This window comes from Hemicordylus capensis, chromosome 17 (genome assembly GCF_027244095.1).
Source record: "Hemicordylus capensis ecotype Gifberg chromosome 17, rHemCap1.1.pri, whole genome shotgun sequence".
Classification (NCBI taxonomy): Eukaryota; Metazoa; Chordata; class Lepidosauria; order Squamata; family Cordylidae; genus Hemicordylus; species Hemicordylus capensis.
This window is the reverse complement of record NC_069673.1, coordinates 3329179-3353003: the sequence shown is the minus strand read 5'-3', so window position 1 is coordinate 3353003 and position 23825 is coordinate 3329179. Positions and strand designations below refer to the sequence as shown.

General features: G+C 48.0%; 1 protein-coding gene across 5 annotated transcripts in view; it reads right to left on the bottom strand.

Moving 5' to 3' along the window:
- The window catches only part of AK8 (adenylate kinase 8), a 123319-nt gene that overhangs the window by 51868 nt on the left and 47626 nt on the right, over positions 1 to 23825 (bottom strand). For all 5 annotated transcript variants that reach the window (XM_053282083.1, XM_053282084.1, XM_053282085.1 and 2 more), the window contains 5 exons: positions 18287 to 18368; positions 17090 to 17161; positions 14641 to 14841; positions 8015 to 8146; positions 5722 to 5811 (listed from right to left, as the gene is read on the bottom strand). In XM_053282083.1, the coding sequence (XP_053138058.1) occupies positions 5722 to 5811; positions 8015 to 8146; positions 14641 to 14841; positions 17090 to 17161; positions 18287 to 18368 (577 nt within the window). The remainder of the gene's footprint in view (positions 1 to 5721; positions 5812 to 8014; positions 8147 to 14640; positions 14842 to 17089; positions 17162 to 18286; positions 18369 to 23825) is intronic.

Genomic DNA, 23825 nt, shown 5'->3' with positions numbered 1-23825 from the left:
GAGGCATGTTCAAGGGGCAGGTAAAGAGAACTTGAAGAAAATTGGATATTAATCTGTTCTTATTTGGACTCTGTGTGTGTGTGTGTGTGTGTGTGTGCGCGCGTGCATGCATAAAAAAATGAAAGAAAAATGTAGAGGGTTTTCTCCCCCCCAACCCCCCATAATAAAAAGAAAGTGTATCACGGCAGAGCCCCTACAGCTTGTGAAAAATTAAACTCGACGGATTCAAACTGTCCTATTTCCACATCAAAAGAGAAGAGTCACTGAGCTCTTCCCAACTTATCTTCAAACGCCCAGCACCCTAGAAAGTTTCTCGGGGAAAAAAATAATAAAAAAATAAAAACCAAGAGAGAGGGAAAAGAGAACATCTCCAGTTCCCCCAAGCGCTGTACCCGTTACCGTAGCCGCCGTCTCTCTCTCTCCTAATTATACCCCTGTGAGTTTATTAATCAACTTCTAAATTATTTAGAGATCCGTGCGCCGACTTCAGCGAGTACAAACACACGGCATGAGCAGCCTGCCTGCAAACACCAGCGGAGATCCCCCCAAGGAACTCTCGCCAATGTTCAGACAGCTTGAGGCTGGCGGTGGGGAGGGCGGGGAGAAAAAAAGCCCAGAAATAAAACCGAGCTTACCTTCTCAGATGGAAAGATTTACCTAGCCTTTCAACTCAGAAATCCGTTGCAAGTTATAGATTGCCTCCCCCACCACACACACCGTCTCCCCCACCACCACCTCGCAAAAGAAAGAGAGAGAAAGCTGTTCTATTGTCAAATCTTTAGCTTGAACTTTGGAGATGAGAATGATAATTTCGCTGTCAAATTTAAAAAAAAAGGAGCTGTGATCCCAGCCACGGTGGGATACACACTCGGGGAGGCCACCCCGAGCCCCGAAATAAAATAATAGCAACCGTAATAACGGTAATCATAAAATGAGTGCCGAAAATCGTCCCAGTTTAGAAAATTCTGAGAGAAAAGTTAGATGGCGACAGGAGAGACTTTTCTTCTTAGTAATGGCAGGAATTAGGAAATTCCCAAATTCCCCACCCTCTCCCCCTCCCCTGGCTAGACAGACACAAGAATGCCTCTGGGACAGATTCAGATATTACTATTTTATAAACAGAGCGGCCGGGAGAAGCAATGCAGATGGTTTGTTTGCGGCTTATGTGGGCTGCATGTTCTTTGGTTTTTGTTATTTTAATTGTTGGGGCGGGCGGGGGGGTGAGCTGGGGCACAAAAATAGGAGCAGAATTTCATTTCTTCCTGCCTCCCAGAACTCCCCATCACAGAGCAAGGAGAGGAGAGCTGGTCTTGTGGTAGCAAGCATGACTTGTCCCCTTAGCTAAGCAGGGTCCACCCTAGTTGCAGATGAATGGGAGACCAGAAGTGTGAGCACTGTCAGATCTTCCCCTCAGGGGATGGAACCACTCTGGGAAGAGCATCTGAGGACCTAAGTTCCCTCCCTGGCAGCATCTCCAAGATAGGGCTGAGAGAGACTCCTGCCTGCAACCTGGGAGAAGCCACTGCCAGTCTGTGAAGACAATTCTAGTGGGAAGTTCTCCTGCACAAGAGCCAAGGAATGACCATGAGCCTTTGCAGCTCCCACTCCGACTGGTGAACATAAGAACATAGGAAGCTGCCTTAGACTGAGTCAGACCCTTGGTCCATCTAGCTCAGCATTGTCAACACTGGCTGGCAGGGGCTCTCTAGGGCTTCCGGCAGGAGTTTCTCCCTGCCCTACCTGGAGATGCTGCCAGGGATTGAACCTGGGACCTTCCGTATGCAAAGCAGATAAGAATGTAAGAACAGCCCTGCTGGATCAGGCCCAAGGCGGCCCATCTAGTCCATCATCCTGTTTCACACAATGGCCCACCAGATACCTCTGAGAAGCCCACAGGCATGTGCTGAGGGCATGCCCCCTCTCCTGCTGTCCCCTCTCCACCAACCTGAAGAGACACTGCACTCAATGAGCCTACTCCTAAGTAAGCAGGCATAGCCTTGGACAGTTAAGTAGCCCTCTTTTGGCCACCCTCCCTCCCTAAGTAGCCCATGCTCTTCCACTTTCCCTGCGGGCCCTCGCCAGACCATGAATGAATTCTTGTTAGCATTTACTAATGTAAATTAATGCTTTGTTATTCCTAGGAGAGGAGGATTAGAGAAATGATAAGACTTATTATTTTAGGGCTTGCAAGATAAATATTGGCTCTAATGCATTCCTTCATTTTGTCTGCTAGATACACACACACACACACACACACACACACACACACCCCTGTGGGAAATGTATTGGATGAGGATGTAGCTAATGCTGTCCAAGTGAGCACGCCCCAGGTTTACCCCGTCCTGTCAGGAGCTCATGGGGGAGGCGAGATGAGGCAGCCAAGGTTTCAGGACCCTGGAGAGCTCCAGGCAAGCAACTTGCTTCAAAAAGTGCTGGAGCTGGACTGAGGCCTTAAATACCTGCTGGCTCCGCCTACCCCTCCTGGGCTCCTCCTCCTTGTCTGAAAAGCAGAGAGGTTTATGGCCTGGAGTCTATTCTCCAGTCCCTCAAAGCCCTCCTGGCCCATTGCTGGCAGGCTTGAGGGAGGATGAGATACTTGGTGGGAAGAGGCTGGCTCATTAGCAGGGGGCGGGGGGGGGGAGTTCGGACTCAGGCTGTGTGTGCGGCAATTATAGGGTCTTCAGTTCTGGGGTCACTGCTCCCAGGTTTCCCAGCGGGCAAACATAGGTTCCAGTCTGGTGTCAGGGTTGGGAGACGGATCCTCTGGCCTGGCTGCTCCCCACTTCAGGGTCAAACTCTGCCCTACTGCTCAGGCTGGGATCATGAGAGGTTCCGTATAGTCACCGTATAGTGGTTATACTGGCATCCGCTCCACAGTCTCCTTGACAGGTTTTAGGGGGAAAGTAAAGACGTGGCTCTTCACCCAGAAGTATTGATTTTGCTGCTGCTGCTGCTGCTGCTTTGTGTTTTATGTATTGTTTTAAGGGGATATTGATTTTTTAAGTGGAGATATTATTTATTCATTCATTCATTCATTCATTCTTTAATTTCATTTCATTTCATTTCTATACCGCCCAAAACGCGGTTTACAAAAGTTATATGATCTGTACTTTTGTATTTCAATTATGCACTGTGTCAATTATGTTGTCGACACTGACTTGACGGCACTTAATCAATCAATCCAACTGCCTTGAGGTCCTCTGTACTCTTGTATTTGAATTATGCATGGTGTTCATTATATTGTAAACCACTCTGAGATTATTTTAATGGACAGAGGCATGTAAATCAATCAATCAATCAAACAAACAAACAATAAAGAAATAAATAAATAAAAATAGTATCACTATGGCCCTGTCTGGATGTTATGAAAACGGACACTCTCCATGAGCCGTGCATTTCAAGGTGCCCCAGAAGCTCCGCCCCCTCCTGTCACTCACTCCCCTGCCCCATACTGCTCCTGGTTCCAGCAGCTCCATCCGAAGGGGGGAACACTAGCCATGATGGCAGGCGTTTCCATGATTGGGAGGCTGGGGTTTCCCATGCATTACAGAGCCCTCAGGGACATATTTTCAGGTGGCACAGAGGGCTTCGGGGGGCGGGAGAAGGGGAGTCACCAAAATTCACCACCCCGCATTAGTCCGGAACTCAGCAGCACTTGACATAGCACCAGTGCTTTGTCAGTAAAGGAAGTCAACTAATAATTTTCTTTCTTTCTTTCTTTCTTTCTTATTTATTTATTTATTTCGCATATATCTATACCACCCAAAACTTACTTACTTACTTACTTACTTACTTATTTATTTATTTATTTATTTATTTATTTATTTATTTATTTTTACATTTTATATCCCGCTCTTCCTCCCAGGAGCCCAGAGCGGTGTACTACATACTTGAGTTTCTCTTTCACAACAACCCTGTGAAGTAGGTTGGGCTGAGAAAGAAGTGACTGGCCCAGAGTCACCCAGCAAGTCTCATGGCTGAAGGGGGATCTGAACTCGGGTCTCCCCGGTCCTAGTCCAGCACGCTAGCCACTATGTGGTTTGACTGTGCAAGGAAATGTGGGGGACAGAGGCTGTGCCGCAGGGCAGCAATGCACAGCGGTAAGGTCTCCGTGCATGGAGTTGTGCGATGTGCCACCCATTGTTTCAAATGGGCATTGCAATTTGCAAATTGGTGGTGCGCATCCTCCTCGTGGCTGATTACATGTGCTCAGGGGCACGCTGGGGGCTCAATCCCCCTATGTCCCCTTAAGCCATGATTATTATTACTTACTAATGAAGCGCCAGTGCCAAAGCGGGAGGGGGTGTGAATATTGGTGATTTTCTTTTCCCCCAAAAGTCCCCTGTGCCACCCGGAAATATGTCCCTGAGGGTTGCAGAACCCTCAGGGACATATTTTCGGGTGGCATAGAACCCTTCTGAGAGAAGGGGAAGTAGCTGAAATCCTCCCCACGTGAGTGTCGATGCTGCGTTAGTTGAATCCTTCAGCAGACACAGGGGTGCATCTCAGTGGTCTAGTCCACCTGTGTTTTATTTATTTATTGTTAAATTTCTATACCGCCTTTCATTAAAACCCGGGCCCAAACCATTAAGGGCTTTAAAGGTCAAGACCAGCACCTTGAATTGGACCCGGAAACTAACTGGCAGACGGTGCAACTCTTTCAGAATAGGTGTGATGTGATCCCAATTGGCAGCTCCGGATAAAACCGGACTAGCTGCAGTTTCCACATTTTGCACTAGCTGCGGTTTCCGGATATTCTTCAAGGGCAGCCCCATGTAAAGCACATGGCAGTAATCCAGCCGGGACGTGACTAAGGCATGGGTAACCGTGACCAGATCCGCCTTCTCGATAAAGGGACTAGCCCAAGCTGCACATTTGCTCTTCCCTTACTGTCCCCTTGTTTGCAGTATGTCAGCCCATCAATCAAAATGTTTATTATTTATATTATTATTATTATTCATTTCTATCCCGCTCTTCCTCCAAGGAGCCCAGAGCGGTGTACTACATACTTAGGTTTCTCTTTCACAACAACCCTGTGAAGTAGGCTAGGCTGAGAGAGGCGTGACTGGCCCAGAGTCATCCAGCTAGTTTCATGGCTGAATGGGGATTTGAACTCGGGTCTCCCCGGTCCTAGTCCAGCACTCTAGCCACTACACCACGCTGGCCCCCAATATTATTTGTACATTTCTATCCCACTCTTCCTCCAAGGAGCACATGGTTCTATTTATCCTCACAGCAACCCTGTGAGGTAGGCTAGGCTGGGAGAGAGAAGTGACTGGCCCAGAGTCACCCAGTGGGTTTCATGGTTGAAGGGGGATTTGAACTCAGGCCTCCCCAGCAGAGGCGCTCCTACCCCTGGACTTTGGGGCCGAAGTCTAGGGCCTCCACAGCCCCGGGGGCCGCCCAAATCCTCTTTGTCCCAGGTGGTGCGGTCGCCCGGCGGAGCGTGAGGATGCTTAATTTGCAGGGGAGGGGGGCCTCCAACAGCCTTTCGGTCCAGGCTCCGAAATGACTGAGGTGCACCTCTGCCCCCCAGTCCTACTCCAGCACGGTAGCCACGGCACCCTGCTGGCTCCTATTAATAATCCCAACCTTAATCGCTCCCGGGGGATGCAACTTCAGGCCCAAACACGGCACACGGTTCTTTGCTCCTTTCCTCTCCCCCACCCACACCCGGTGGTCCTTTCCTCCCGCAGGTGGGGAGCTGGGAAGGCGACTTACCTGGCCATCCGCCGTCAAAATACGGCTTAATGAGTTCTCCGAGTTTTGTCTCAGCGGCTACAGCTTCCTTGAGCATTTGCCCGCAGGAAACTGAGGGGGAGGAGGAACAAAAAGGCACAAGGTTAATTTTTAAAAAGGAAGCAAGAAAGGACTGGGGAGGGGGGGGAGCGGGGCGGGGAGGGGGGGCGGCAAAGAAGCTGCATATTGGAAAAAGGTCACTGAATAAAAGAAAAGGCGTTGGGTTTCGGCTGGCTTCTTCCTCTCTCGCACGCACACGCGCCCCTCTCCTGGCCTAGCCAAGCAGAAGCAGGAAAAGAATATGGAATAAAAAAGAATAAATTTGGCCAGGAACGTTTTTGGGTTTTTTAATGCAGCGGAGACGGAAAGATACTAATCAAAACCTGGGATCGAAATAATAAGAAGCGAAGGAAGAGCCGAAGGGGCTCTCACTTTCGATAAACTTATAATTACTGAGTAAAGTTGCAGTTTCCACACTGTGCTGCGGCAGAGAAGGATCCCCAAGGACCATTTAACAACGGTGTCAAGACTTCTAGCGGCTGGGAGGACCTTAAAGGTCGTCTAGTCCACCCCCTCCTCCGGGCAATATATATTCGAAGATGAGAGGAAGAGAGGAGTGATGTTTTTCCAGGCCACAGAAATATTTAAGGACTTCCCAGGAATCACACAAAAGCGGTGAAGATTTTACAGAAGTCCAAGTGGGGGACACAATGGAGAACTCAGACCTCTGCCAAAGTTCTTCTGGTGTCTGATGAAAGAGTGCAAATCTACTCTTACAACAACTACTACAACTTACTACTACTACTACTACTACTACTACTACTACTACTACCAACAACAACAACAACAACAACAATTATTATTATTATTATTATTATTATTATTATTATTATTATATATCACTCTTTAACCACTTGATATTTATATGCCACTCAAAGCAGTTTACATAGAAAAATAAATAACGCATAAATAAATAAGATGGACCCCTGTCCCCAAAGGGCTCAGAATCTAAAAAGAAACATAAGATAGACACCAGCAACAGCCACTGGAGAGATGCTGTGCTGGGGTCGGAGAGGGATGGTTCGGTTAAATGTCTAAAGGGTATTAAATGTGATGGCTTGAACTATGTACCGGTATATCTTGGTATTGGTTTGTTTCAAAGTGTATGCTTTTGACTGCTTAATTTTTAAAAATACAATTTTTAAAAAAGGCTGCAGTGAAGGAAAAAGAAAAGCAGCCCAAGTAGGCCAAGATAAATATGAGGGGGGGAGGGAAGGGGAGAGAGGGAGGGGGAGAGGGAGAAAGAAGGAGGGGGAGAGAGGGAGAGGGAAAGGGATGGAGAGAGAGGAGGGAGAGGAGGAGAGAAAGGGAGGGAGAGAGAAATGGGAGAGGAAGAGGGAGGGAGAGAGAGAGGGAAGGAGAGCAGGGGCGTAACTATAATAGGGCAAGGGGAGACCATTGTCTCAAGGCCCCCTGACTCGGGGGGGGGGGGAGAGACATGTCTCCCCCACCCAACGCCCGCCTGAGCTTCCTTTAATATATTTTTAAAATTTTTAGAGGAAGGCAGTGACGGGGGCCCATTTTAAAATTTTGTCTCTGGGCCCACTCCAACCTCTTTATGCCCCTGAAGGAGAGGGAGGGAAAGAGGGGGTAAAGAGGGGGAGGGAGAAAGAGGGGGAGAGGGAGGGGGAGTGAAGGAGAGAAAGGGAGGGAGGGAGAAGGGGGAGAGGAAGAGGGAGGGGGAGACAAGGATGGAGAGGAAGAGAGAGAGGGAGAGAGAGGGAAGAGGGGGAGGGAGAAAGAGAGGGAGGGGAGGGGAGAAAGGGAGAGGGGAAGGGGAAGGGGGAGAGAGGGAGGGAGAAGGAAGGAGAGGGGGAGAGAGGGAGAGGAGGAGAGAAAGGGAGGAAATGCTAGAACTATGACTGAGGGACAGGTTGCATGAACATGAGCTGCTCAAGAAGCAGGGCTGAACGGGGGCAGCCAAGCAACGCCTGCCAGCCGCCCAGCCTCCCCTCACTGGGCTGCCCCCTCCGCCTCCGTAGTGGCTGTTGCACCAATTCTGCAGTCACCATGGCCGCATTACGCTATAACAATGTAATGGTAGCTACTGCAGAATTAGTGGCGGCGGCAGCCCAGGATGGAGGGGAAGTGGCCCCAGGTGAGCAGGCGGCTACAGGGCCTGGGGGTGGAGAGGAGGCAGGTGGTGGAAGCAGCTGCCAAAGTTTGAACCCGGGCCACCGCTGCTGGAGAAGGGGGAAATGGAATGGGAACATACCATTGATGATGCCATATTTCTGAGCTAGTAACGCTGCCTGCAGACTTTTCCCACAACCTGGGGGCCCACAGAGAAGAATCCGGGGTGAAAAGGGGGCCAGAGTTCGAGGCGGACGTTGGACGTGGGTCAAAACTATAAAAAATAAAAAGAGGGACAACAGAAGGTTAGATTATCAGACAGGTGAGTACACACACACACCCCCAACACACACACGCCATGGGCTGGGGAATCGGCCACAGCTAACCATGCTTTGGGAGTCCTACATTACCCCCAAACAGGTATAAAAACATACACAGAATTATGGCAATTTGTGATATTTGTCAAATGGAGAACAGTCTTGGAAACGTTCCATACACCTGACAACAAATGCTCCAAAATCCAATCATGTGTACAGCCACCTCTGTTACTTCTAGAAAATTCACTAAGAGAACCAACGTTTTGGTTCCAAAAAGCTTTTGATAAAGTTTCCCACCAAAGGCTCTTGAGCAAACCTAGCAGTCATGGGATAAGGGGACAGGTTCATGTGTGGATCGGTAACTGGTTGAAGGACAGGAAACAGAGAGCATGAATAAATGGACAGTTTACACAATGGAGGGAGGAAAGAAGTGGGGTCCCCCAGGGATCAATACTGGGACCAGTGCTCTTTAACTTGTTCATAAACGATCCAGAAGCTGGGGTGACCAGCGAAGTGGCCAAATTTGCAGATGACACTAAACTTTTTAGGGTAGTGAAATCCACAACGGATTGTGAGGAACTCCAAAAACATCTCTCCAAACTGGGGGACTGGGAGACAAAATGGCAAATGCAGTTCAATGTAAGCAAGTGCAAAGTGATGCACATGGGGGCAAAAAACACCCACTTCACATATACGCTGATGGAATCTGAGCTGTCGGTGACTGACCAGGAGAGAGATCTTGGGGTCGTGGTGGACAACTCATTGAAAGTGTCAACTCAGTGTGATTCCGAAAAGCTTTTTGGAAGTATGAAACAGGATGCTGGACTAGGTGGGCCTTGTGCCTGATCCAGCAGGGCTGTTCTTATGTTAACTTATTGTGATGTTCTAATAAGGTAAAAGGTTGGCACTCCATAGGCCAAAGGGGTGGAGCAGATGTTCCCCAGCATGATCTTCTGAGCATGACCCTCCAGGTAGGAGCGGTGCCCCCAAGTCCCAATCTGGAGAGAGAACCCAGAAGGATACCATGGTTGATGGTATCGAAAGCCGCTGAGAGGTCCAGGAGAATCAACAGAGTCACACTCCCTCTGAATATCTCCCGGCATAGATCATCCACCAGGGCAACCAAGGCAGTTTCCATCCCGTATCCAGGAAGCCAGATTGGAAAGGGTCTTAGCGATCTTAGATGTGGGGCTGCCTTCATACGCAGTCCAGAAACTGCAGTTGGTACCGAATGAGGCTGCCATGTTGGTCTCGGGGTCATCTCAAAGATACCATATTGCAACTATATAAAAAGAACTACATTGGCTACCAATAAGTTTCTGGGCAAAATATAAAGATGCTGGTGATAACCTATAAAGCCTATAAAGCCGTAAACAGCTTAGGCCCTGGGTTTTTAAGAGAATATCTTCTTCACTATGAGTCCCATCACCCATTGAGATTATCCAGAGAGATTTGATTGTTGTACAGCACCCAGAGCCTCTGAATGGGGTGGTTTATGAATGTAAATAACAACAACAACAATAATACACAGGGACGGGCCTGCTCCATTGTTGCCCTGAGGCTCTGGAATGTGCTCCCAGCTGAAATAAGAGTTTCCCCATCTCTGACAACTTTTTAAAAGTCCCTAAAGGCTCATCCCCCCCCCCACACTCAAGCTTTTTAACTAGATCTTGTGGTTTTAAATTGCTTTACGGTTTTAATTTCGGTTTTAATCTGTTTTATGTTGCTGTGAACGGCCCAGAGACGGAGGTTTGGATGGTGTACAAATATAAAAAAACAAAGAAACAAACAGATAAATATTTGATCCCATTATGAGGTATTTTGTGGGTAATAGAATCAGAAAGCTATGCCCAAAAATTCTGATCCCATTACCACTCCTGATTCCATTTCCGACATATTTTGAACGTTTCAGACACGATCTATAATATGTACGCATTTTGTAAAAATATGGCCTTAGAGTAGGAGATGTTCTCTTGCCAGTGGGTTCATATAATATCAATGTGAAAAATTGCTTATGGCTACAGTCATTAATGCTGCAGTGGGGAAGTAACTTGCCTAGGGAGCAAGAGGTTGCTGGTTCAAATCCCGCTGGTATGTTTCCCAGACTACAGGAAACACCTATATCGGGCAGCAGAGATATAGGAAGATGCTGAAAGGCATCATCTCATGCTGCAATGGTCAACCCCTCCTGTATTCTACCAAAGACAACCACAGGGCTCTTTGGTCACCACAAGTCACCACCGATTTGACGGCACAACTCTATTTTACAGTCATTGAAAAAGTGGTCACACGCCTGATTCCGTTACCCTTGGACTTGCCTATTCAGAATGACACATTTGGGGAAAGGAGGACTGCATGTTTTGTGTCTGGCTGCACGTTTAAAGAAAGGTCCCAGAGCTGGGCTGGAGAACAGAGATGCTACCTTTTAACTGCACTACAGAAAGAAAAAGTTGGAAGGTGAATTTTTTTAAAAAAAATCAAGGAAATTGACAGACAGTTGGGCTTCCCTGTGTGAATCATCAAGTTACCGGAGTCTGGGGTTCTGTTCATTGGCTCCACCTCTTGCTGGTTAAAAAGCCCCCCTGGTTATCTCTTGCCCAAAGACTGCCCCCCTAGGAAATCCTGAGCCAGCCCTGATCATGGTGGGGAACAGCCATCCTGCACATAAGTTATCCCAAATAAATATCAGCTAACCAGAGAGAGCTCTATGCTGTTCTTCCCAGGCCAGCATATCCGCAGCACAAACATAACAGGCCAACCAGCCTGCTTACAAATGATGCTTAATTTGCAGTAAATAACCAAGTTAATTAGGAGTAATGATCCCCCAGACGGTCTCCACATCTAATTATTCTTTAAAAAAGAAGGCAGGCTGCTTGAAGCGTCGGCCAAAAACAACAACAAAAAGTGGGGAAGATCTAGAGAGGATTTTTTTTTCCATCCCCATTTTCAATTTATCTCACTGCATTATTAATTAATAATAATTAATATTCAGCCCGCCACGCATATACTTACAATTCAAGGCATGAATTGTTTATGAATGATGATGTGAACTTTTAAATTTAATTAAGTAATTTAGAGGTAATTAATTTGTAAAACCCGAATATAAACTTGCGACTTGTTTACCTTAGAAGTAAGGGGCGCAGAGGCCTTCTCGAAACGCAAAATATAGCTCGGCTATAAACAGGCCATCGGTAGATTGTTGGGAAAGGGGCAATTAGGCAGGGGGGGCGGGAGGCGGGGAGCAAACCATGCTTCATAGCTGTGGAGTTCTCCGTTCCTCTGTGAAGATCCCAAATGAAAGAGATGATTTATATGCACAGTTAAGTCAGCAAACCAAAGGAAAGGGGGAATCATCACATTCCACACAAAGATGCCTCTCGGAAAGCAGAATTAGAGGTTCTCTGATGCAGCGCATACCATGAAGGTTCTCTGAAGATTTTTAATGTAATGCACTTTTCCCAAGGCTCCTCCGCAGATAGAGGGTAAGGAACTGATCCCCTGGAGCAACAGCTGTTCTGCCATAGCCAGGGCTATGTATGTGGATATGCCATGGTTCTGCAAAACTGAAAAATGGCACAGAATTCCGCTACACCAGCGTGGTGTAGTGGTTAGAGTGCTGGACTAGGACCGGGGAGACCCGAGTTCAAATCCCCATTCAGCCATAATACTAGCTGGGTGACTCTGGGCCAGTCACTTCTCTCTCCGCCTAGCCTACTTCACAGGGTTGTTGTGAAAGAGAAACTCAAGGATGTAGTACACTGCTCTGGGCTCCTTGGAGGAAGAGTGGGATATAAATGAAAATAATAATAATAATAATAATCTGTTTTCTCTTCCTTCCTTCCTTCCTTCCTTCCTTCTTTTTCTTTCTCTCTCTCCCTTCCTCCCTCCCACTCTCCCTCCCTCTCCATCAGAAAAACATAGCAAATGGCCTTCTACTGAGTCAGACCATCAGTCCATTTCGCTCAGTATTGTCTACACTGACTGGCAGCAGCTTCTCCAAGGTTGCAGGCAGGAGTCTCTCTCAGCCCTCTCTTGGAGATGCTGCAAGGGAGGGAACGTGATGCAGGTGCTCTGGAGAACGCACTAAAATGAAAGAAAGGGAAGGCCTCAGAAAAGCCCAGGTTCCTTCCAAAAGGCCATGGAATGCATGGAATTTTCAAATGGCCAATTGCGTCCCTATGGCCCTTTGGAAGGAGGCATATAGGAGCACAGGAAGCTGCCTTCTACTGAGTCAGACGCTTGGTCCAGGACACTCAGTATTGTCTACCCAGACTGGAAGCAGCTTCTCCAAGGTTACAGGCAGGAGTGTCTCTCTCAGCCATATCTGGAGATGCTGCCAGGGAGGGAACTTATTTATTTATTTATTTAAATTTGGAACCTTCTGCATGCAAGCAGGTGGGTGCTCTACCCAGAGCGGCCCCATCCCCTCAGGGGACTATCTCGCAGTGCTCACAACTTCTAGTCTCCCTTTCATATGCAACCAGGGTGGACCCTGCATAGCTAAGGGGACAAGTCATGCTTGCTACCAACGGACCAGCTCTCCTCTCATGTTTTAATGTTGTTTTGTAAGCCGTCCAGAGATCAATTTGTTATGGGGTGGATAACAAAGTTGTTTTGGGTTGTTGTTTTTTTAAAAATATTATTAGTATTTCTTGTTTACACAGTCAGACAGATGTTATTGACTGGTTTGTTTTATCCAGACATCGAGTCCTTCCCAAGGACCTGGGATGGCTGAATTTTATTGTCAATATTGTTATTATTATTATAGATATTGTCACAAAATATAGGCTGTTCCCAGTAAAGCTGCTTTTTGTAATTGGCTGATGGTGATTTCTGTGGCCCCTCTGGTGTTGAGGTGCTCTTCAAGGTCTTTTGGGACTGCACCCAGGGCGCCAATGACCACTGGGCTTATTTTGGTCTTCTTCTGCCACAGCCTTTCAATTTCAATTTGTAGATCTTTGTATTTGGTGATTTTTTTCTATTTCTTTTTCTTCTATTCTGCTATCCCCTGGTATTGCTATGTCGATTATTTTCACTTGTTTTTCTTTCTTCTCGATTATTATTGTTGTTGCTGCTGCTGCTGCTGTTGCTAAGAACATCAGAACAGCCCTGCTGGATCAGGCCCAAGGAGGCCCATCTAGTCCAGCATCCTGTTTCGTACAGTGGCCCACCAGATGCCGCTGGAAGCCTACAGGCAGGAGTTGAGGGCATGCCCTCTCTCCCGCTGTTACTCCCCTGCAACTGCATCCTGCCTCTGAGGCTGGAGGTAGCCCACGGCCACCAGACTCGTAGCCACAGATAGTAGCCACCTGTCCTCCCTGAATTTGTCCAAGCCCCTTTGAAAGCCATCCAAGCGGGTGGCCGTCACCTCCTCTCACAGCCGGCCCTACCTGGGTAGAATAGTGAGGTCAGAGGAGACGCATGCACCTCCTACCTGATGCCATGTGGGCACTCAGGCTGGGGGCAGCCATACTTACCATAGAGCTGGGGGGGAAGAAGGGGCCTGGCAGCCGGAGGATATCCCAATGCACCGTGCCGTGGGATATCTGGCAGCCGGGCTTCCTTCCCCCTGCCACTCCTTTGGGGCACCACTCGCCCCACTTGTGTGGGCATGCAGGCTCTCTTCGGGCCCCAAATCATATGGGGGGAGATAGGTAGGATCCTGCCTTCCCCCAGCCCACACCAGCCCCAACCCCTAAGATCATGTGAACGAGATTGATATCTATCTCCAAAAGAGCTGGAAATGCAATGATCCTTATGGATGCATGAACAGAGCACCCGTGGGTGAGATGAAGGTACTGGCAGACTCAGGGTGACCCGCAGATATGTTGGTCTCATACAAATCTAAAGGGGGGGGCTAAGGGGGCCAAAAAAAACCCATCACACCAAATTGACCCAATGTAACTCAGTGGAGTGGAATGTCCATGGACTCAGGGGACAGTTAACAGACACCCAGGTGGTTGGAGCTAATGGAAGCCAGTGGCAAGGAGTGGAGGAAGTGGACTTGAATTTTTTTTTAAAGCAGGCGATTTATCAAGTTGAAGAATACCCTCACAGGCTGAAGAATACCCCTTCTGCTTTTGAGGGACAAAGGTACCTAAAATGCTCAGTCACCAGCTCAGGTAACACATGCACACCAGGGATGTACTGCATCATTTTGTTGGGGATCCATACAATGTTGCTTCAACACAGGGCTCCCCACAAACTGTTCTCCTCACCCTGGGCCCTATGAAAGCTAGAGATGGCCCTAACCACTTAGTTCCTTGTCCGTCCACATGAGAAAGCCAGAATAAATCAATGTAGATGAGGTTTTTTTAAAGGTGTGTGGGGGGGGATTATGCCAAGTAAGATGACTGATTTCTCATCACTGCCCCCTCCCAGCAAACAGAAACCCCTGGAGCCCTGCTCGGGGGCTAGCCACAGAACCCAAGGGCTAAAACTCAGTTCCTACCCTGAGAGAAGACGTCCGCGCACGGCTGGTCAGCATTGATCAACTTCACCGACTTCTCAAAGGACTGGAGCATTCCGGGAAAATCCCTGTGATATTCCAGCAGCCGCTTTGCCGTCTCCATTTCAGAGATGTCTCCGGGCACCACCAAATTCCGGCGAACGCTCTCGTCAACTGGCCAGTCAAACGTCGTATGGTACACTTCTGGAAAGCAGACAATACTCAGCTGGGTGGGCCCATGGTCCAACTCGGTAGAAGCCAGCTTCCTAGTTCCCTATGTTGGTTGCAACCCAGGATCCTAGGATATGAGTTCTCTGCCCGGCCTTACTCTAAGGAGAAGGGTATTATGTTGTCGGGCCTTCGCTTCTGTCCTTCTTATGGTACTGGGCCTTCCGTCCCATACGAGAGGGAGGTAAAGAAGAAACGAAAAGGCGGAGAAGGCCATTTGGGGTTCTCAGCCTTGGGTCTCCAGATGTTGTTGGACTGTAGGAACATAGGAAGCTGCCATATACTGAGTCAGACCATTGGTCTGTCTAGCTCAGTATTTGCACAGACTGGCAGCGGCTTCTCCAAGGTTGCAGGCAGGAATCTCTCTCGGCGATGCTGCCAAGGAGGGAACTTGGAACCTTCTGCTCTCCCCAAAGTGGCTCAATCTCCTAAGGGGAATATCTTACAGTGCTCACACATGTAACCTCCCAATCAAATGCAAACCAGGGCAGACCCTGCTTAGCTAAGGGGGCAAGTCATGCTTGCTCCCACAAGACCAGACCTCCTCTCCCATCCTTCCCCAGCTACAATGGCCTAGATAATAATATGAGCCAGCTGGGGTGTGGTCAGTACCATCTGGGGGATGGATGGTCCTTGTGATGGTTGACAAGGTCCACATCCCTAAGGATGGGAAAGTGGGGATAACATGGCAAGACATTTCAGCTTTCAATGTGTTATTGTCTGTCTGTCTGTCTGTCTGTCTGTCTACCCATCCATTGATTCATCTCATTTATATACCACTGCACATACAAATCTCTGGGCGGTTTCCAAATTAAAACAGAAGCCACTAAAAGAATAGATCATTTAAAGCAATTTAAAACAGCTATCAATAAAACAACTCTAGAATATGATCAAGTCACTTTAAGTGGCGCAGCGGGGAAATGCTTGACTAACAAGCAGAAGGTTGCCAGTTCAAATCCCCGCTGGTATGTGTCCCAGACTATGGGAAACACCTATATTGGGCAGCAGCACTATATGAAGGTGCTGAAAGGTATCGTCTCATACTGTGTGGGAGGAGGCAATGGTCAACCCCTCCTGTATTCTACCAAAGACAACCACAGGGCTCTGTGGGCACCAGGAGTAGAAACTGACTTGACGGCACACTTTAACTTTAGAATATTATTGATGTTGTCAGAGGAATGGAGATGACAACTGGCAGGAAAGTCCTCCAGAGATCACACCAAGGGGAGAGCACCACCCTTTGTTCATGCTGACCCTAACCCTATCCTAGCCTTTTCCTCTGCAAAATATGACTGCAATTTTACTCGAATCGGTTGGGAGTAGGGATAAAGAAAGGGTGATAACACACTGAAAGCTATACAAGAGGAGCTCGTTACTCGCGGATCTGGGGTCCGCGGTTTCACTTATCTGCTGTCGGATACTTGGCACCTGACTTTGCAAGGAAAAACTGGCAAAAAGGGGATCTGCAGATCAGAGGCAGCCAGAAATTACCACAGTCATTTGGTGAGTCATTTGGTGAATCGGAGCCATTTCGTGGCTCGTCTTATCCAGAAAAAGGTCTAAAATTGTGATTTTTCACAGAAAAAACAATGGATTTGGGTGCTTTTGAGGGGCATTGCTGGAGTGCAATGTACCTGTGGACTACAATAGAGCACCTAATTTTGCGTCCCCCCATTTTGGCCCATTTTGACCACTGTTTCCCATCCCCCGCAACTACATTGACTTCAACGATCTAATATTCTTGGTTTCGTTATCCGCGGCAGTCGGGGAACAGAACGGAACCCCCGCAAATACCAAGGTTTCCCTGTCAGTGCAATAATACCTATTTCCCATCTCTGGAGGAGCCAGGTTAATGTGCCGAAAAATCCCCAAATAGTACCACTGGCTCAAATGCGTGTGCCTGTTTCACTGGGGTGATGGGAGTCCCTGGAACTGTGTGAGGCCCTGCTCGACTGATTCTGGGCCATTATCCACACGTGCAAGGGGCCACACCGCCCTCCTCAGTGGCTACAAGGCTCCGGAGGGAGGAGAGCAGACCCCCCCACACCTGCCTTCCCAACCCCACAGAAGCCGTCGACAAAGCAACACATTCGCTTGCCAAACCGGACTGTGGAGAGCATCAAGCGACAGGTGCAGCCTCACACGGCAGACCCCAGTTCATGGTTCCGCTGTCCCCGGCCGCCATCTCCCCACATCGTCCGCCCGGAAGAAAAGCAATCCGCACCTCCAGTGATGTAATCCACCCTTTTCCCGAGATTCCTCTCAATCAGCACGGTGTCTGGAGCAGACAGCACCACTAGGAAGCAAAAGAGAGGAGGGCAAATACAGGGTCAAGAGGCTTGCGATAAAGGATGCTCTACACAGCTAGAACCACAGCATGTTAGCGCTGGAAGGGACCCTGAAGGTCCACTAGTCCAACCCCTTGGCAGGCAGCCGCCCAGCCTCTCTTGGGAAATCTGCAGTGGAGGGGAGTCCACCACTGCATGAGCTGTTATAATCTGGAAATGTCTTCTAAGGTTTCGCCTAAATCTTGTCATTTTCCCTTGAAATTTTGACCCGCTGAGAACAAGGCCAGCCCTTCAGCTATTTGAAGAGGGCTGCCATAGCTCCCCTCGGTTGATTCTCTTCTCCAGGCTAAACCAAAAAAGACCTCTGTGCACACGACAATGATGACAAAATATTTATAGACCACTTTTCAACCTACATTCCCAAAGCAGTTTACACAGAGAATCAATCAATCAATCAATCAGATGGATCCCTGTCCCCAGAGGGCTCACAATCTAAAAAGAAACAGAAGATAGACACCAGCAGCAGCCCCTGGAGGGATGTTGTGCTGGGGATGGATAGGGCCAGTTGCTCTCCCCCTGCTAAATAAATACTACATGCAGCGACAAGTATTTATACACTGCTTTTCAACCAATGTTCCCAAAGCGATTTACATAGCGAATTAATCAATCAATCAATCAATCAATTAGATGGCCCCCTGTCGCCAAAGGGCCCACAATCTACAAAGAAATGTAAGGTAGACAGCATCAACAGCCCCTGGAGGGACGTTGTGCTGGGGAAGGATAGGGCCAGTTGCTCTCCCCCTGCTAAAGAAAGAGCATCATCACTTTAAAAGGGTGCTTTTTTTGTATATATATATATATGCCCACCTTCAAAATTCACCACTGGTCCTAGTCTAATACTTCAAGCATGATGCTGTTCTCGCAGCTAGACGCTCAGTTCCCAGCTCCCAGCTCCCACCAGACGGCTGCTGAAGGCTACGCTTTGGCGATGGGTCCCTTTCCTGTCTGAGAGCCCCAGCGAATGCCTTGTCTGATTGTTTTTTGCCAGTCACGGGTGCTCCTCCCCCCTGTCGTATCCCGGAACCGATTCGAGAAAGTCAGATTTTTAAGAACCAATAAGCGGACGCTCTTACCAACATGCCTGGGGAAGATACCCAAGGCCTGCACATAGCGCGCCAGTTCTCGGCGTTCGAGAAGCCCTTCAATCACCCAGCCCTGGAGGACCAAGACACGTGACAATTAATTGCTTCAACCAAAGACATATACAAAACTGGGCCATCAGCTACAGTGGCCAGATACAGAGAACTGTGCAGCGTTGTCAGCTCTTGAAATAAAACACTCTGGTGCTGAGCTGAGGCTGGGTGCAAATCCAGTGTCCCCTGTGACAGAGATTTCCAGGTGTTGTTGACTACAACTCCCATCATCCCCAGCCAAAGGCCATTGCAGCTGGATAGGATGGGAGTCGTCGACAACCTCTTGGAATCCCTGTTTAGGAACATAGGAAGCTGCCGTATACTGAGTCAGACCTTTGGTCTATCTAGCTCAGTATTGTCCACACAGACTGGCAGCGGCTACTCCAAGGTTGCAGGCTGGAGTCTCTCTCAGCCCTCTCTTGGAGATGCTGCCAGGGAAGGAACTTAGAAGCTCAGATGCCCATCCCCTGAGGGGAATATCTTACAATGCTCACATGTGGTCTCCCATTCAAATGCAACCAGGGCAGACCCTACTTAGCCAAGGGGACCAGTCACGCTTGCTACCACAAGACCAGCTCTCCTCAGGAAAGATGGTGCGGCACGCACAGTTGATACAATATATGCAGATTTTTCACACACTCACGAGTCTTCTGTTACCAAGCAACTCTGTTCACACATGCTCAGATCCCCACAAATCACAACATTATCCAGACCAGTTGTGCCCAGGGTGGATCGATCATGGTGCAGCTGCGTGCTAAGTACACGAGCCACCAGGGGCTCTGTCCTTCAGATACTGGCTGTCCCATATTGGAAGATGGCTACCATATCTACTTTAGTCTTCTCTTCTCTTCTCTTCTCTTCTCTTCTCTTCTCTTCTCTTCTCTTCTCTTCTCTAAGCGAAACATACCGGGAGGTTCAACAGCAGTCAAAACGCCTACTGTGCTTCATCAAGTTGTTGGGTAGGTCTAAAACGTGTCTTTGGACTCTGGCCGTAGCAGCCAAGACATAGAAAATTGGGTCCAGGGTACTTAAGAGGGCGCTTCCTTGATCGTCTGGGAAGATCTGGTTACAGTTGCCCTTGGCTCATTGATGGAGACTGAGGACCAGGCCTTCTCTGTGGCTGCCCCAGGGCTTTGGAATATGCCCCCTGTCAAAATAAGAGCACTTCCGTCTCCGATTGCTTTTAGGAAGATCCTCAAGACACACCTGTTCTCTCAGGCTTTTATCGGAAATCAATTTTAAACTGGTTGATTGTTTTTCTCTTATGAAATTGTTTTAACTTCTTTATTCTCTGAAATGGTTTTAATTGCTTCCTTTTACTCTGTTTTATATGTATTGTTTTAAATGGTGTAAACCACCTAAAGATACATATATCAGGCAGTATATAGATATGATGGATGGTGGATGGATGGATGGATGGAGACAGACGAAGTGCCGTCAAGTTGGTGTTGACTATCAGAACCACATCGATAGATTCTCTCCAGGATGATCTGTGTCTTCAACTTGGCCTTGAAGGTCTCTCAGTGGTGCATTCATGGCTGTCGTCATCAAGTCCATCCACCTTGCTGCTGGTCATCTTCTTCTTCTCTTTCCTTCAACTTTTCCCAGCATTGCAGACATCTCAAGGGAGCTGGGTCTTTGCATAATGTCTCCAAGGTATGATAGTTTGAGCCTGGTCATTTGTGCTTCAAGTGAAAATTCTGGATTGCTATGTTCTAGGATCCATGTGTTTGTTCTCCTGGCTGTCCATGGTCTCCTCCAAAGTCTTCTCCAGCACCGAAGTTGAAAAGCATCAATACTTTTCCTTTCTTGCTTCTTCCAAGTCCAGCTTTCGCATCCATAGAGTGTCACGGGAGAAACCACGGTCCGAACGGTTCTCAACTTTGTAGGTGTAGACACGTCACGGCATCTCAATATCCTTTCCAAGGCCTTCATTGGAACTCTACCAAGTGCTAGTCTGCAGCCTATTTCTTGACTGCTGGATCCTTTACTGTTGATGGTCGATCCTAAAAGGAAGAAGCTACCCACCACTTCAATGTCTTCAGCCATTATTTCTGGTCCCCCACCAACAGATTCTTGCCTTCAACCTTGGAGAAGCCCCTGCCAGTCTGTGAAGACAATACTGAGCAAGATAGATCAATGGTCTGGCGCAGTATATGGCAGCTTCCTATGTTCCTTCTCTTTCCTCAAAGCCTTTTCTGCCACACACTCAGAGGTCTTAGGGGAGAAGCAGGCCTTCTCTCATCTGCACTGGGATATGGAGATGGGAAGAAACAGGAGCCCTCTTCTCCTGCTCCAAAGGGATGCCTGCTGTTTCTGACCTTCTCCAAAATGGCAGTGGAAATGAGATGAGACCTCTGGGAAGGAGATCCGAGTGGTGCTGAGTGTCCTGCTCGCCAGAGGGCTGAGGACACTCGCCACTGACGAGCAGGCAAGTGGATTTGTAGATGCCTGCTCATAACTGCCCTGGCTTCTCTAAAAGACAAGCCATGGGAATTTCAGCTTGGAGCAGCTACTGAGACTTCCCTATGAGAGATCCCTAGCCCCCATCAGGGAACTACCAGTTCCCAAGGTCCCCTAAGAAGAGGCCATCCCTTAAACCAGCGTGAGTCTGAAGTGCAGGTATGCCTGCCCAGAGATCACTTGGCACTGCTTAACGTACAACACCTTCTCTGAGCTTTCGAAAGCATTTGAAGTTCTCCTGCACAAGCCCCAGTAAAACGTATGGGAGCCACGCAAGGCTCGCCGAGGATCAAGGACCTGCATGGCTGGTCTGTTTTCGAAGCCGGCAGTTCCTAAAGATTTATTTTCCTAGGTAAAGTTTTTGTAGTAAACAAAACTCTGTGCCTCCTCTTTCGGAAAGGGCAGGGGGGGAGAAACAGTCCTCAAATTTTGAAATATTCAAGAGGATCCTAACCCATGCAGCAGATGAAAAAGCGAAACAAAGCCAAAGAACAAAGAGCGGAGAATGAAAAATATGCACGTTTCATTATTTTCCTAAATTATACAGGAAAATTCGCTGTAATGGAAGCCTACCAATTCCCACAGCTAATGAAGCAGCAGAGCTAAAGAGATCTATGCAGAAAGGGCTGTTTGCTCCCTGAAGTCCTTGTTATAGCCAGCTAAGTGTTGGATTGAACATCTTTTTTTTTTCTTTTTTTTTAAGAGGAACAAAAAACGAGAGAGAGAGAGAGAGAGAGAGAGAACGCAAGTGCTTAAAGATCTGTGGCGGGGCGGAGGGGGGGGAGATAAATGGGGCCTGATCCAAAGAGCCAAACCAAATCTTTCCTTTTTCTGAATCAGAACCAAACTTGAATTACTATTGGATGGTGTCTCCCAAACCTGATTTGCAACAGAACTTCAGGGGAAAGGAATCATGGGATTTTAGAGCTGGAAGGGTCCCTGGTGGTCTTCTAGTCCATTCTGCTAGGTCTTCTAGTGGAGGAATCTGCTATAGCAGGGGGTTCCCAGCCTGTGGTATGCCAGCTATGGCTGAATTAAAAGCCTGGGTGAACAAATGCATCTTGACTGTCCTTTTAAAAGTTCTAAGAGATGGGGAGGCTCTTATTTCAGCAGGATTATTTCAGTTCTTATTTCCAGAGCCTCAGGGCAGCAATGGAGAAGGCCCGTCCCTGAGCGGCTACCAGACAAGCTGCAGGCAACTTCAGACGAACCTCTCCAGATGATCTCAATGGGAGGTGGGGTTCATGGCAAAGAAGATGTTCTCTTAAATACCCAGGGCCCACGCTGTTTAGGGCTTTATGGGTGATAACCAAAACCTTGTCTTTTGCCCAGAAACTTATTGGCAACCAGTGTAGATCTTTTAAGATAGGAGTAATATGGTCCCTCTGAGATGACCCAGAGACCAACTTGGCTGCCGCATTCTGGACCAACTACAGTCTCCAAACTACACACAAAGGCAGCCCCACATAGAGCGCATTGCAGTAGTCAAGTCTGGAGGTGACCAGTAGATGTACTACTGTTCTGAGGTCATTTAGTTTAAGAAATGGGACGCAGCCGGCATATCAGCCGAAGCTGATAAAAGGCACCTCTTGCCACTGCCTCAACCTGGGACACCAGAGAGAGGTTTGTGTCCAGAAGCACCCCCAGACTGTGTACCTGTTCCTTCTGGGGAAGTGTGACCCCATCCAGAACCAACAGATCAAAATCATCTCCTGAGTTCCGACCCCGCACAATAAGTACTTCCGTCTTATCTGGATTCAGCCTCAGCTTGTTACCTCTCATCCAGCCCATCACTGCCTCCAGGCAAGCATTTAGGGAGGTTATGCCTTCTCCTGATGATATTGACACGGAGAAAAGGATTTGGGTGTCATCAACATATTGATTACACCCTCCACCAAATCTCCTGATGATCTCTCCCAGAGGTTTCATGGAGATGTTAAACAACATCGGAGACAATACAGAGCCCTGAGGGACACCATAATGAAGTTCAGTTTTTGAAGAACAACAGTCCCCGAGAGACACCATCTAACTTGGCAAAGAGGCACCTTTTAACGTGGTGATTCTCTTTATTGAGCAGGGGGAGAGCAACTGGCCCTATCCACCCCCAGCACAGTAGTTCCAATGACTGTTGCTGGTGTCTGTCCTGTGTTTCTTTTTCAGATTGTGAGCCCTTTGGGGACAGGAAGCCATCTTACTTATTATTTCTCTGTGTAAACCGTCTTGAGCCATTTTTGGAAGGACGGTATAGAAATTGAAACCATTGCTCATGTTTTACTGAACTGTAGCTTTTATCGGGATATTAGGCACCACTTGATTTTACCCCTATTGACTAGATTCCCTGGACACCCTGACAATTTTTTAGTAAAATTTTTACTTGTGGATAACGATTCCTCTGTCTCCTATATTGTAGCAAAATTCTGTTATATAGCCATTAGGGTGTGCAGCTCCCTGATTGGTTGAAAAGGGAGCTCGGACTGTTTATAAGACTGTTGCGATGATGACTTGGTACTACTCCAATCGCTTCTGTGATATCTGTTTTCTGTCATAATAATCTTTGTAATTTTTTGGTTTCCTATTTGGTCAATGACCGTAAATAAAATTTACATTTATTTACCTCTGTCAATTCCCAATTGGATATCATCCAACAAGCCGACCAAGGCAGTCTCCATCCCATAGCCCGCGCAAGCCATCCAAGCTGGTGGCCATCACCACATCGCATGGCAAGGAATTAATTGTGTGCTGTGTGGAAAAGTACTGCCTCTTGTCGGTCCTAAATTTCCAGACCTTCAGGTTCACAGGATGACCCCTGGTTCTAGTGTTGTGAGAGAGGGAGGAGAATTTCTCTCTCTCCACTTTCTCCACACCATGCATGATTTTATAGACCTCCTCTATCATGTCTCCCCGTAGTCACCTCTTTGCCAAACTAAATAGCCCCAGGTGTTGTAGCCTTGCCTCATCAGGAAGGTGCTCCAGGCCCCTGATCATCTTGGTTGCCCTCTTCTGAACCTTCTCCAGT